The sequence below is a fragment of the Tachyglossus aculeatus genome, chromosome 2, assembly GCF_015852505.1.
Source record: "Tachyglossus aculeatus isolate mTacAcu1 chromosome 2, mTacAcu1.pri, whole genome shotgun sequence".
Classification (NCBI taxonomy): Eukaryota; Metazoa; Chordata; class Mammalia; order Monotremata; family Tachyglossidae; genus Tachyglossus; species Tachyglossus aculeatus.
Genome location: NC_052067.1, coordinates 48,281,303 through 48,295,906, shown reverse-complemented (window position 1 = coordinate 48,295,906; position 14,604 = coordinate 48,281,303). Strand labels below are relative to the sequence as shown.

General features: G+C 44.0%; 1 protein-coding gene across 5 annotated transcripts in view; it reads right to left on the bottom strand.

The window, feature by feature from the left end:
* Positions 1-14,604, bottom strand: part of SEPTIN7 (septin 7) — a 146,460-nt gene that overhangs the window by 11,431 nt on the left and 120,425 nt on the right. For 4 of the 5 annotated variants that reach the window (XM_038766479.1, XM_038766513.1, XM_038766498.1 and 1 more), the window contains exons 12-13: positions 7,468-7,488; positions 3,902-4,037 (exon numbers count right to left, since the gene is read on the bottom strand). In XM_038766479.1, the coding sequence (XP_038622407.1) occupies positions 3,902-4,037; positions 7,468-7,488 (157 nt within the window). The remainder of the gene's footprint in view (positions 1-3,901; positions 4,038-7,467; positions 7,489-14,604) is intronic. The other variant, XM_038766489.1, reaches the window with a different exon arrangement.

Below are 14,604 nucleotides of genomic sequence, written 5' to 3'. Positions count from 1 at the left end.
AACAAAGTCGATTCACCTGTGCCGGGCAGCAGCGGCATGGAAAAGAGTCAACGGCGGATCAAAGACAACGGCGGAGACTCAAGTTTTTTACTGCGTGGAAGAAGGCAATGGTAAAGCACTTCTGTATCTTTACTAAAAAAACCTCTCTGGATACACACACCAGAACGACTTCATGACCGAAGATGGGTCACTCTGAAAACGGTGTGTCGACGGAGTTGCTATGGGTTGGAAATACTCGACGGTATTTGAAGAAGATTCAAGTACATGCCTACTTTTCCACTCTCCTCCAGTCGGCAATTTGTCTCTCCCAAGGCCAATCAACTGATGGCATTTATTGAGTGCTTACTCTGTGCAGAGGACTATATTGAGCCCTTAAACAAATCCAACAGAGTTAGGAGACACAGTGCCTGCCCTCAAGGAGTTTACAACCTAGTGGGGAGACAGGCACTAAAAGAGATTACAGGAAGGAGAAAGCAGCAGAGTTTAAAGGCTAGATGGGAGACAGGGCTGGCAGAAGGGAGACTGTGGGTGGAAATAAGTACCTAAGGGCTTAGGGGGTGAGGTTTCAAGTGTATAAGTGATGCGGAGGAGTTGGGGGGAACAGGATGGGGAGCTGCTAAATTAGTCAAGGAAGTCCTCCTGGAGAAGATGGGATTTTAGGAGGGTTTTGAAGATGGGGATATGAAGGGAAGGGAATGCCAGGTGGAAAGGACAATATGAGCAAGACGTTGATTGTGTCAGAGATGCAAGCGAGCATACAGAGTAGATTGGAGGTATCCATTCTTTCATTCAATCAATCGTACTTATTGAGTGTTTACGGTGTGCAGAGCACTGTACTAAGTGTTTGGGAAAATACAGTACAACAATCCCTGCCCACAACGGGCTCACGGTCTAGGGGCGGGGAGACAGGCATCAACACAAATAAATAAAATTACAGATACATACACAAGTGCTTTGGGGCTGGGAGCTTAGGGGGGCAAGGGGCAAAGGGGGCAAGTCCAGGTGACACAGAAGGGAGTGGGAGATGAGGAAAAGAGGGGCTCAGTCTGGGAAGGCCTCTTGGAGGAGACGGCTTTGAAGGTGGGGCGAGTGGTTGCGATCGGATTAGAGGAGGGAGGGCATTCCAGAACAGTGCTTTGCACATAGTAAGCGCTTAACAAATACCAATATTATTATTATTATTATTCCAGGTCAGAGGCAGGACGTGGGCGCGGGGTCCGTGGCAAGACAGGAGAGACACAGGGAGAACTTTAGCGCTAGAGGAGTGAAGTATGCGGCTGGGATGGAGAAGGAGGGAAGCAGGGGGCAAGGTGATGGAGGGCTTTATAACCAATGGGGAGGAGTTTTTGTTTTATAAGGAGGTGGATGGGCAACGACTGGAGACTTTTTTGTGTGTGGGGGGGGAAGGGGGTGACGTGTCCAGAACATTTTCATAGAAAAATGATCAGGGCATCAGAGCGAAGTATGGACTGAAGTGGGGAGAGACAGGCTGAGAGGTCAGCAAGGAGGCTGATGCAGTAATCCAGGCAGGACAGGGTGAGTGATTACGGAAGCAGCATGGCTTAGTGGAAAGAGCCTGGGCTTTGGAGTCGGAGGTCATGGGTTCAAATCCTAGTGCCGCCAACTGTCAGCTGTGTGACTTTGGGCGAGTCACATCACTTCTCTGGGCCTCAGTTACCTCCCTCTGTAAAATGGAGATTATTATTATTAATAATAACAATGATGGTATTTGTTAAGCGCTTACTATGTGCAAAGCACTGTTCTAAGCGCTGGGGGGATACAAGGTGATCAGGTTGTCCCACGTGGGGCTCACAATCCTAATCCCCATTTTACAGATGAGGTAACTGAGGCCCAGAGAAGTAAAGTGACTTGCCCAAAGTCACACAGCTGACAATTGCCGGAGCTGGGATTTGAACCCATGACCTCTGACTCCAAAGCCCGGGCTCCTTCCGCTGAGTCACACTGCTTCTCTAAGACTGTCACAGATTAAGACTGTGAGCCCCCCGTGGGACAACCTGATCACCTTGTGACCTCCCCAGCGCTTAGAGCAGTGCTTTGCACATAGTAAGCGCTTAATAAATGCCATTATTATTATTATATTAACATATGGATGGAGAGGAAAGGGTGGATTTTAGTGATTTTGTGAAGGTGAGACGGACAGGATTTGGTGACGGATTGAATAGTCATTCATTCAATCGTATGTATTGAGTGCTTACTGTGTGCAGAGCACTGTACTAAGCGCTTGTGGACTGAATACGAGAGAGGAGTCAAGGTTATTATAGACTGCAAACTTCTTGAAGGCAGGTCTAGTGTGGCCTCCCAAGTATCATGCTCTGTCCTCACTAGGTCTTCAGCAAATACTATCAAGTCGAGTCTCTTGTATAAAGAACAAGAGACAAGGAGGCAAGAGGAAACAAACATTAAGCATAATGGCCAGCCTTTATGTGTAGGATACAGATACACACAAATTTAAGTATGTAGAGTGAATTAAAAGATGAATTTCAATAATCTTTGGATGGCTGCATATTATAAGTCATGGGTTCAAACTCCGCCCCCGCCAATTGTCAGCTGTGTGACTTTGGGCAAGTCACTTAACTTCTCTGTGCCTCAGTAACCTCATCTGTAAAATGGGGATTAAGACTGTGAGCCCCCCCGTGGGACAACCTCATCACCTTGTAGCCTCCCCAGTGCTTACAGCATAGTAAGTGCTTAATAAATGCCATCATTATTACTATAAGAAAAATAGCCACATCACAAATTCAGCCTCAAGAGGGATCATTATAATATCAATCCAATGAGCAATTCTACCAGCCAACATGTACTGTAGTAAAAAAAAAAAATCCTAGGGTCCAGTTAACTTTGAATGTTAAACCTCACCAATAAATCTCAGTAGCATCTGAGGAGACTTAGCAAAAGAAACAAAATCACATTTAGGTACAACCTCTATATATCCACACAACCCTTCCCCTGTGTACTGCAGAATCTGGATATCCCGAACTACATGTAAGCATTTCAAGGATATTTGTTGGATAAGAGAAAGGATTTAACATAACAGTGCTCTGCACATAGTAAGTGCTTAACAAATGCCATCATTATTATTATAAGAAAAATAGCCACATCACAAATTCAGCCTCAAGAGGGACCATTATAATATCAATCCAATGAGCAATTCGACCAACATGTACCGTAGTAAAAAAAAAAAAATCCTAGGGTCCAGTTAACTTTGGATGTTAATCCTCACCGATAAATCTCAGCAGCATCTGAGAAGACTTAGCGGAAGAAACAAAATCCATTTAGGTACAACCTCTATATATCCACACAACCCTTCCCCTGTGTATTGCAGAATCTGGATATCCCGAACTACATGTAAGCATTTCAAGGATATTTGTTGGATAAGAGAAAGGATTTAACATAACAGTGCTCTGCACATAGTAAGCGCTTAGGAAATGCCATCATTATTATTATTATTATAAAAGTTAATGCAGGGGTGAGGAAATGGAGCTACTGGATAGGAGAAACAATACCGTCAACTCTCAGCTATCCAGGTAGAGAACGAGTTTGGGAACTATGCTCACCAGTAGTATGATTTCTGCCCTCATCATTACTTATCAAGCTGTTCATCAGAAAGAAAGGGGAAAGAAGTGAAGAGAGAGAGGGTGTGGGAAGAGGAAAGGACATGGGAAGGGGGGGAAGAAAAAGAGAAGATTAGCGGGGAGGAGGGAGGGAGGAGAAAGTGGAGGGGGAGGTGGGAGAAGGGGAGAGACAAGAGGAAAATAGACAGAAAAATCAACTGAACTATGGGCTCCATAAAAGGTAGGTTGAAAATAAAATTATCTTCATTATCTATACCCCCCCCACCCAAATACCGAGAATAATCGAAAATTAGCATCCTCATGAGTACCTCAGCTTCAGAGTCCTTCAGCTTCTGAACTTTCTCTTTGACCTTCATTTCAAACACCTGCTCCATCTCCATCTCCATCTTTTTCATTTTTGCCACATGCTCCCGCCTTTCTTCTTCCATCTGCGCGAGAGGACTCCTGCATTAGAGCAAAGGCAGAAATTAAGGCCCAACGTGGAAATTTCTTTTCTATATTACAGTATGTCAATAAAAGGATACACTAGCCTGGAACGCTCTCCCCCACTTCAAAGCCTTATTGAGGGCACATCTCCTCCAAGAAGTCTTCCCTAAGCACTCCTCTCCTCTTCTCCCACTCACTTCGCTGTTGCCTTGACTTGCTCCCTTCATTCATCGTCCCTCTCATTCCCACAGCACATACATATATATATGAAATTTATATATTTATGTATGTATGTATAATGATAACAACGACATTTGTTAAGGGCTTACTACGTACCAAGCACTGTTCTAAGCGCTGGGGTAGGAACAAGGCCATCAGGTTGTCCCACTTGTATATTAATGTCTGTCTCACCCTCTAGACTGTGAGCTTGTTGTGGGCAGGGAATGTGTCCATTTGTTGTTGTGTTGGATTGTTGTTGTATTGTACTCTCCCAAGTGCTTAGTATAGTGCTTTGCACCCAGTAAGGTTTAATAAATACGATGAATGAATGACGATGAATACAAATGAGATGTTACACGCAAGTTGCCTCAATTCCCGTTGTTTAAATGAACGGCTATTTCTAATTTTGAAGTTGCCTTTCTGAAAAAATATGAACAATGCTAAGTAATGACAGAAACTTGCTTGCAAGTGCGTTTTTAACTTGAAAATTTCCATTATATATTAAGATGCTGCTTCTTATTCAGCATACTCTTTACAGCTGATTTTATTTAGAAATAAGACCTCCAATAATGTTTGGCAGATGACTTTGTGCACACAAATGTAAAGATGCCCGAAATACTAATTTTGAATTTGCCTTTCTGAAAAAATATAAATAATGCTAAGTGATGGCAGAAACTTGCTTGCAAGTGCATTTTTAACTTAAAAATTTCCATTATATATTAAGATGCTGTTTCGTATTTAGCATAGTCTTTACAGAATGATTTTAGTTAGAAATAAGAAGACCTCCAATAATATTTTACAGATGACTTTGTGCACACAAATGTAAAGATGCCTGAAATAATCAAAGAAAACTAGAAAGGGACATCAGAACAGACAAAAAGGGCTTGGATTATCTAATCTTCACCCTTCAGGTGAGTAATCTCTAAGTATAACAAAGATTTTATTCCCATCTTCCAAACTTGTAGTTCTGAACAGAACAGGAATCTGCACTTAATTTATGGATGAAATTAATACCAAGACAAAATATATTCTTTATAAAGGATTATAAGGCCAGTCATTTTTATTCATGACTTTAAGATGACACCCACCCCCCTCAACGCTACACCCTTACCACTACCTAAAAGCTGGTATTCCTTATATGCAGGTCAAAATCCGTAGTATTGAATATAGTTGCCAGTCAACATACAGAGTTCATTGGGAGTTTAGAGGATGACCGGGCTTGATATGAAAATTCCACCTGAATTCTTTACTGGGCGCCTCCAACAAACTTACGCTAAGGACCTCAACGTCTTTTTTCTGAGAAGCAACATTGGTTCTCTCCCCTACAGATTCACTCTGCGGCCACAGAGTACCAGAACCAATGAGCAGCAGGCAAATCCACTTCCTCTTTCAATCAGGATGCATGTTCATTTTCAAAACGTGAAAAACACCAACACCGTACTTTCGTCACTGTCCCAGGCAGCTCATTTTCGTCCTGTCGCTGTAGTGTCCCTAGAAAATGTATTTCCACCTCACATGGGGACTCGGCGAGCTGGGGAGTCTCGAGGGATCGGGGCCATAAGAAACAAACGATCAGGGTCTGATTTCAGGGGCCCCAGAAGGGAAACTGGCCCCTGGGATCCAAACTGGCGGGCTTCACTCCTCTGTGGTTAGCAGCAAGTTCGGGGGCAGAAAAGGCCACGTTTAAACTACTTCTGTAGGTTCAGCGGGCTCCGCGTGGCTCGGTGGAAAGAGCACGGGCTTTGGAGTCAGAGATCATAGGTTCGAATCCCGGCTCTGCCACGTATCTGCTGTGTGACCTTGGGTAAGTCACTTCACTTCTCTGAGCCTCAGTTACCTCATCTGTAAAGTGGGGATTAAGACTGTGAGCCCCACATGGGACAACCTCATTACCTTGTTTCCCCTCCCCAGCGCTCAGAACAGTGCTTTGCACATAGTAAGCACTTAACAAATGCCAATTATTATTATTACCTATGCCCCCAAGAACACTCTACGCCCCTCCACCCTCCAGATATAAAGCCCCTCTACCCCATTCTCTCCCCCCTGACACAGGCTAACTGGTGGTCTGTCCTTCCTTCTCCCTCCACTTTGGTGAATGAAAACAAGTGGGGCTGGCAGAAGTCTGTTTTATGGAAGTGGGAATTTTTGGGGAGGGGAGGGAGGGAAAAGGGAAATAAAGGAGATTAAAGCCTCTCTCTGACACCCTGTTCGACTCAGGGTGCGGGCTGTGCAGCAGAATGTAAAGTTAATCAGATGAACAATGTATGAGTTTAGTTTTTAAGCTGGCAGAAGTCTATTTTACAGAAGTGGGAATTTTTTGGGAGGGGAGGGAGGGAAAAGGGTCTCTATGACACCCTGTTGGACACTCAGGGTTGCGAGCCGTGCAGCAGAATGTGAAAATCAGATGAACAGTTTATGAGTTTCGTTTTTAATTGGAGAATTCTCACCAATATGCTTCATCTTGTTGCAAAAATCTATTATTGAAGCAGCAGCAAATTATGAGACAACCTAACATTTCAAGATGCTTAGGATGCAAGCTTGAAGGAAGAAATCAAACGATATTCACATTTTTTAGGTACACTACGCTTCTGGTGGACAGGGATTGTATGAACCAACTGTGTTGTACTGGTCTCTCCCAAGTGCTTAATACAGTGCTCCGCACATAGTAAGCGCTCCAAAAAAATCTACTGATTGGTATTCCCCCACCCCCAAAACTCCCTAAAAAAAATTTATAAACTATTCACACTGGCTACTTTATTTTTCTTTTTAATCCCAGGGCCACTAAACACTTCCTGCAGCCTTTGAAAATTGGATGGTAGGGCTATTGTCAAGAAAAATGCAAATTTAGAAGATGGAGTTTCTTCTGATGCAAAGTCACATCAAAAGAGGCTGCTGAATTTATTTCTTTTCACACTAATCTTGTTTTTGAAACTTTTTTTGGTGAGGAAGGAAGCACTCTAAGTAAAAACCCTAGGGAGCACTTAACCAGAAGAGAGGCTGCAGAGGCAGTAGAAGTGAACATTTTAAACTTCCGTTCATTCCTATCTTTCATTCAAAATGTGATACTACTTTAATATGCTAGGCAGAATTTTTTGGAAACAAGACTGCTCTGGGAAAACGTGTGTGCTAGGAATTTTAGGAATTTAAATTTGAAATCCTGAACATTAAAAATCCTCATTTATGGAAATCAACTGCTTAAGTCTTTGGAAAAATTTAAACAACCACTTACATGCCTTCAACTGTGTCAAATCTAAAAAAACAAAAAATACAGAGACTTAGCACGCTTCAAGTAAATCACAGATACTAAAAGCAACAATTAAAGGCAAATTCAAGACAGACAGCTAAAGCTAAAGGGCGTTCCCCAAATTAAATGGCCATGGTAAAATCACAGGTGGTTAAAGTTGGTTAATGATTTCCAAAGTTCAGAGAGAGTTAATGAATAGGTGGATCACTGTTAAAGCAGGATGGGTGTGTACAAGTCTTCTGCTCTACATTACCATAACAGTGTGGACGGATTACTTTTAAGAGTGACATTTCAAGTGTTTCTACACACCCGAAATATCTGAAGAAAACTTCTGGGGTATTTTGATTTCCAAAAGTTCTGCCATAAAGGAGTAAAACTGCTCCTTGAACAAGGAAATGTTCAAACACCTTCCCTGCCGCAATGTATTAATCCCAGACTTCTGGCCCCATTTTTATCAGGGTTAGAGTTATAAAACTGCAGAGCAGGCTCATTTTGGGTTTGCCAGTGGGAGATGTCTTAATCTAACAGAAATGGAATTGCAGGAAGCCACACCTGCAGTATTTCCTTCAGTTCCTGTCTTTCAAGTTCCCTGAGCATACCCCAAACTAATTTCAATATTGAGCTAAGAGGAATCCAGCCAAATGAAAAGACATTAAAAAAAAAACCCACGAAAACATCCAACTATAATTTGGCATTTAAAAAGTGGAAAGCATTTGAATTTGACAAAGTTGACAACAGATTTATGCTTGCAAGTGGTAAACTTCTCTCCACCCGCGACTGCTTGACAAAGGACTAACTGACCTTGAAAATATAATTAAGCTCTTTCCAGAACTGGAAACTCTAGAACAATTATCCCTCAATTGTCTTCTCCATTTAGGAGTAATTTGAGCATCACACCCCGCATTCTTACATACAATCCTAAATCCTGAGAACTAGTGATTCTTTCACATTAGTTTTTCTAAGTAAGAGAGGACATAGTGAATATAAAGGCCTGCAAACGGAAAATGTGAAAGGCCCTGTGATCAGGAAGGAAACTGTTTTTGGCTTTTGAAGCTGTGCATATCCCTCTCACTAGACTGACAGAAAATGCATTTTATTTTAGAGATGCAATTATATCTCCATCAGAAGTCTTCAGTTCTTACAATTCTTTTTGAACACCCCCCAGAAAATTCAGTGTATTAAAACTGACCTGCTAATTCGAAACAAGGGAGGGCGAGGACAGTGTGCCTAACAAGCTCAAATACAGTTTCATGAAGTTAACATTTTCCTGCATGTGTCAGAAGATTAATCCAATTTCCCTGGATACAGAGTCTTTATTTAATAAAAAGTGGTGTCAAAAATTGGTTGGCTTATCAGTGACGGATTTGATTAGGGTGGTGTGAAATATTTTTGCCAGTTTAAAAGCTCTCTTGCTTAGTATTGCGGTGGTAATAGAAATCCAAGACACTTTTTGGAATTACATAGCCACTGACTCCCTGAACAGAAATAAATACTACTGAGCGCCATTTCGACATCCGTCTATTTAGCAAATATTAACGATGATGACGATGATAACGGCATCTGTTAAGTGCTGACGCTGAAATCATCAGGTCGCGCCCAGTCCCTGACCCAGTTGGGGCTCACGGTCTAAGTAGGAGGGAGAACATGTATGGATCTGCATGGTGGCCAGGGATATTTTACTGGTGGGATGAGGCACTGAAACCAACGGATGCCCTAGTGACCGTTCCTGCCTTCTCCTTTCCCACAATGATGGCCCTCTGCCATTTTTGGCGCCCAATGCCTAGAAATTGTTTTTTGTTTCTCCTTCTTGGTGTGTCCATCTTCCGCGACGGTCACCTTATTTCTCAATGACGCAGGCCATGGTGACACACCTCCTGCCGTTATCGAAATGGCTATCTCGGAGTCACCCGCCCTCTTTTCCCTGGCCCCTCTGTGACCAGTGGCACTGCAATACGGCCCAGCCTGGGGTCCTGGAACTGGACGCTCCTGTGAGATCTCAGTAGCTGGGCATTCCCTCCCTTCATACATCAGGAAGGAAATGGAATTCCATTCTAATTCCATTCCAAGTTGGAATGGAATTAGAAGCACCGTGGTCCAGTGGCTAGGGCACGGGCCTGGGAATCGGAAGGCCCTGGGGCTTAATCCTGGCTCTGTCACTTGTCTGCTGTGTGACCTTGGGAAAGTCACTTTGCTTCTCTGTTACTTCATCTGTACGGTGGAGATTAAGACGGTGAGCTCGATGTGCGAGATGAACCGGGCCCAACCTGTTAGCTTTTCCCTTATTACAATGCTTAGCTCACTGCGGGCAGGGGATGTGCCCACCAGCTCTGCTGAACTGTATTCTGGCCAGGCTTGGGAGTCAGAGGTCATGGGTTCTAATCCTGACACCGCTGCTGTGTGACTTTGGGCAAGTCGCTTCACTTCTCTGGGCCTCAGCTCCCTCATCTGGAAAATGGGGATGAAGACTGTGAGCCCCACGTGGGACAACCTGATTACCTTGTATCTCCCCCCAGCGCTTGGAACAGTGCTTGGCACATAGTAAGCGCCTAATAAATGCCATCACTATTATTATTATGACTTTCCCAAACAGTACAGTTTTCTGCACACGGTAAGCAACTCAACGATGGACACATAGTAAGCGCTAACAAATACCATAAAAAATTGAAAAAAAAACCCTCAAGCTGCCTTTAGTTGATGATGATGATGATGATGGCATTTGTTAAGCGCTTACTATGTGCAAAGCACTGTTCTGCGCGCTGGGGAGGATACAAGGTGATCAGGTTATCCCACGTGGGGCTTACAGTCTTAATCCCCATTTTACAGACGAGGTAACTGAGTTTAATTATGATTGGGAGGCCATTCCTGCCTTAGAGAAGCAGCGTGGCTCAGTGGAAAGAGCATGGGCTTTGGAGTCGGAAGTCATGGGTTCGACTCCCGGCTCCGCCACACGTCTGCTGTGTGACCTTGGGCAAGTCATTTAACTTCTCGGAGCCTCAGTTACCTCATCTGTAAGATGGGGGTGAAGACTGTGAGCCCCACGTGGGACACAACCTGAACTTTGCACATAGTAAGCGCTTAACAAATGCCATCATTATTATTATTATTTTTAAAAAAGAGGAAAAAACCCAACCCAAAAACATCAAAACCGAAAAAACCAACCAAGGGAAATTAAAAATACAAAGAACCAAAAATATAGTGGCCTTTATATTTGATAGCAATGCCACTGATCTGGACATAGTAAGCGCTCAATAAATACTATCCATCATGAAAACGGATATACATCTCACGGGGGAGATGGCAAGGGATCTACTGTCCCACCATAGGAGGATATGTCCCTTGTGGGCTTCCCAGTAATGGTGCTGGACTGACTGCTGTCCCCTTATAATAATAATGGTATTTACTAAGCGCTTACTATGTGCAAAACACTGTTCTAAGCACTGGGGAGGTTACAAGGTGATCAGGTTGTCCCATGGGGGGCTCCCAGTCTTCATCCCCATTTTCCAGATGAGGTCACTGAGGCCCAGAGAAGCGAAGTGACTTGCCCAAAGTCACACAGTTCACAAGCGGCGGAGCCGGGATTTGAACCCATGACCTCTGACTCCAAAGCCTGGGCTCTTACCTGTATATATAGATATGTTTGTACATATTACTCTATTTATTTATTTTACTTGTACATATCTATTCTATTTATTTTATTTTGTTAATATGTCTGGTTTTGTTCTCTGTCTCCCCCTTCTAGACTGTGAGCCCACTGTTGGGTAGGGACCGTCTCTATATGTTGCCAACTTGTACTTCCCAAGCGCTTAGTAAAGTGCTCTGCACACAGTAAGCGCTCAATAAATACGATTGAATGAATGCATTTAAATACCACTATCATTATTACTACAACTCATTCTTGGCAGCGGGGAATGAGGCCAGAAGCAGTTCATATTACCAGATCCACAAGATAGTAATAATAACAATTTTGGTATTTGTTAAGCGCTTACTATGTGCAAGGCACTGTTCTAAGCGCTGGGGAGGACACAAGGTGATCAGGTTGTCCCATGTGGGGCTCACAATCCTAATCCCCATTTTACAGGTGAGATAACTGAGGCACAGAGAAGTTAGGTGACTTGCCCAAAGTCACACAGCTGACAAGTGGCGTAGCCGGGATCATTATTATTATTAATACTACTACTAATAATAATAATGGTTGTCCCATGTGGGGCTCACAATCTTAATCCCCATTTTCCAGATGAGGTAACTGAGGCACAGAGAAGTTAAGTGACTTGCCCAAAGTCACACAGCTGACAAGTGGCGGAGCCTGAATTAATAAATGATAATAATGGCATTTATTAAGCATTTACTAAGTGCAAAGCACTGTTCTAAGCGCTGGGAAGGATACAAGGTGATCAGGTTGTCCCATGTGGGGCTCATAATCCTAATCCCCATTTTACAGATGAGGTAACTGAGGCACAGAGAAGTTAAGTGATTTGCCCAAAGTCACACAGCTGACAAGTGGCAGAGCCAGGATTAATAATAATAATAATGATAATAATAGAATTTATTAAGCATTTACTATGTGCAAAGCACTTTTCTAAGCACTGGGGAGGTTACAAGATGATCAGGTTGTCCCACGTGGGGCTCACAGTCTTCATCCCCATTTTACAGATGAGGGAACTGGGGCACAGAGAAGTGAAGTGACTTGCCCAAAGTCACCCAGCTGACAAGCGGCGGAGCCGGCATTTGAACCCATGACCTCTGACTCCCAAGCCCGGGCTCTTTCCACCGAGCCATGCTGCTTCTCTAGTAATAGGGTTGATGATGATATTTGTTAAGCGCTTACTAAGTGCAAAGCACCATTCTAAGCACTGGGGAGGTTACAAGGTGATCAGGTTGTCCCATGTGGGGCTCACACTTTTAATCCCCATTTTACAGATGAGGTAACTGAGGCACAGAGAAGTGAAGTGACTTGTCCAAAGTCACACAGCTGACAGTTGGCGGAGCAGGGTTCTTCGTGTTGCTCCTAGGACTTATTTACTCATATTGACGTCCATCACCTTCTCTAAACTTGTTGTGGGCAGAGAACATATACGGCTCCGCTCACAGTAAGTGCTCAATAAATACCGTTAAGTGATTGATCTGACATGCTACGTAGACTTGTACTTCCCAAGCGCTTAGTACAGTGTTCTGCACACAGTAAGCGCTCAATAAATACGATTGAATGAATGAAGTCCACTTCTTATGATGTAGCCACTAGAGAAGCAGCATTGGCCAAATGGGAAGAGCAGGGGCCTGGGTATCCGGGGACTTGGGTTCTAATCCCAGCTCTGCCATTTACTTGCTGGGTGACCTTGGGGAAGTGATTTCGCTTCTCTGTGCCGCAGTTTCTCAACTATAAAATGGGAATTAAGTACCTGTTCTCCCTCCTCCTCAGCCCGTTAGCCCCGTGCGGGACAGGGACGGTATCCGACTTACCTTCTACCTCCCTCAGCGCTTAGAACGGTGTTTGACACACAGTAAGCACTTTAAAGGTACCATAAAAATAAAAATAAAAAAATAAATAAATAAATAAATAGCCTGACACGCCATTACGACTCAGGAAAAGTGGAGTCGATTCTATTCTTCCATGACCGGTCCAGAAGATGCATGACCCAGTGGAAAGAGCCCGGAGTCGGAGGACACGGGTTCTAATCACATGTCTCCTGTGTGACCTTGGGCAAGTCACTTAATTACTCCGTGCCTGTTATCTCATCTGTAAAATGGGGATTAAGACTGTGAGCCCCGTGTGAGACACGGACTGTGTCCAACTTGATTACCTTGTATCTCCCTAACTGATTAGAAGAGTGCTTGGCACATAGTAAGCGCTTAACAAATACCACAATTATTATTATTATCATTACATAGTAAGTGCTTAATAAATACCACAGTTATTATTATTATTATTACTGTTAAGAATTTTTGCCCCAGAAGAGCGGCCACATGCCGAACGCTCCCTTTTCTTCATGAGAAGCAGCGTAGCCTAGTGAATGGAGCCCGTTGTTGGGTAGGGACCGTCTCTGTATGTTGCCGACTTGTACTTCCCAAGCGCTTAGTACACAGGAAGCGCTCAATAAATACGATTGAATGAATGTGTGAAAGGGTTTAAGCAGTGTAACCTTCCCCACGGTTGTAGAGTTTGGCAGTTACTACATCGGGTACAGGGTCTGCGCCATTTGGCCCGACTCATACTAGCGTGCCTTCCTCGACAGGTGGAAAGACTCTTCTAGACTGTGAGCCCGCCGCTGGGTAGGGACCATCTCTACATGTTGCCAACTTGTACTTCCCAAGCGCTTAGTACAGTGCTCCGCACACAGGAAGCGCTCAATAAATACGATTGAATGAACGAAATAGTGTCCGTGTTTTTCCGAGTTGGTAGGTTCGCTCTATGCTCAATAAACCAAGGTGAATTTAAGAGCGTATCAAAGTGCGGCCCCGTCCACTGAATCCCCTCCGTGTCCTTTAGGATGTAGATTCCTCCGGGACAGGACTGTATCTTTCATTTCGATGGTGCGTTCTGAGGTACAGAGCTCTACACTCAGAAGTTGCTCGATAAATGGGGCTGACTTGATGCCTGCCGGCTTGTTTTGATGTCTGTCTCGCCCTTTCTACACCGTGAGCCTGACTGTCTCTCTCTGTTGCTGAACTGAACTTTCTAAGCGCTTAGTACAGTGCTCTGCACACAGTAAGCACTCAATAAATATGATTAAATGAATGAAACTGTCTTATGTTCCTTCAGCTTTTGGCAACCAATCTCTGGTTGCCCAAGCCCCCTTACTTGATCGCCACACCAAGGCATGGTTCGCAAAAGGCTTCTGTTTCCGAAAGGCCTTTTCCTCTGCACCTCCTGTTTCCTCTTTCCTCCAGGACGCCCCACTGCCACCTCAAGCTCGACATGTCCAAAGCTCATCCTCCTCACCGAATTCTCCCCTCCACCTCCTAGGTTTCCCTCAGTGGTTCCCCTTCTAGACCGCGGGCCCGCTGTCGGGTCGGGACCGTCTCTATAAGTTGCCAACTTGGACTTCCCAAGCGCTCAGTCTAGTGCTCTGCACACAGTAAGCACTCAATAAATACGATTGAATGAATGAATGAATGAAATGGTTG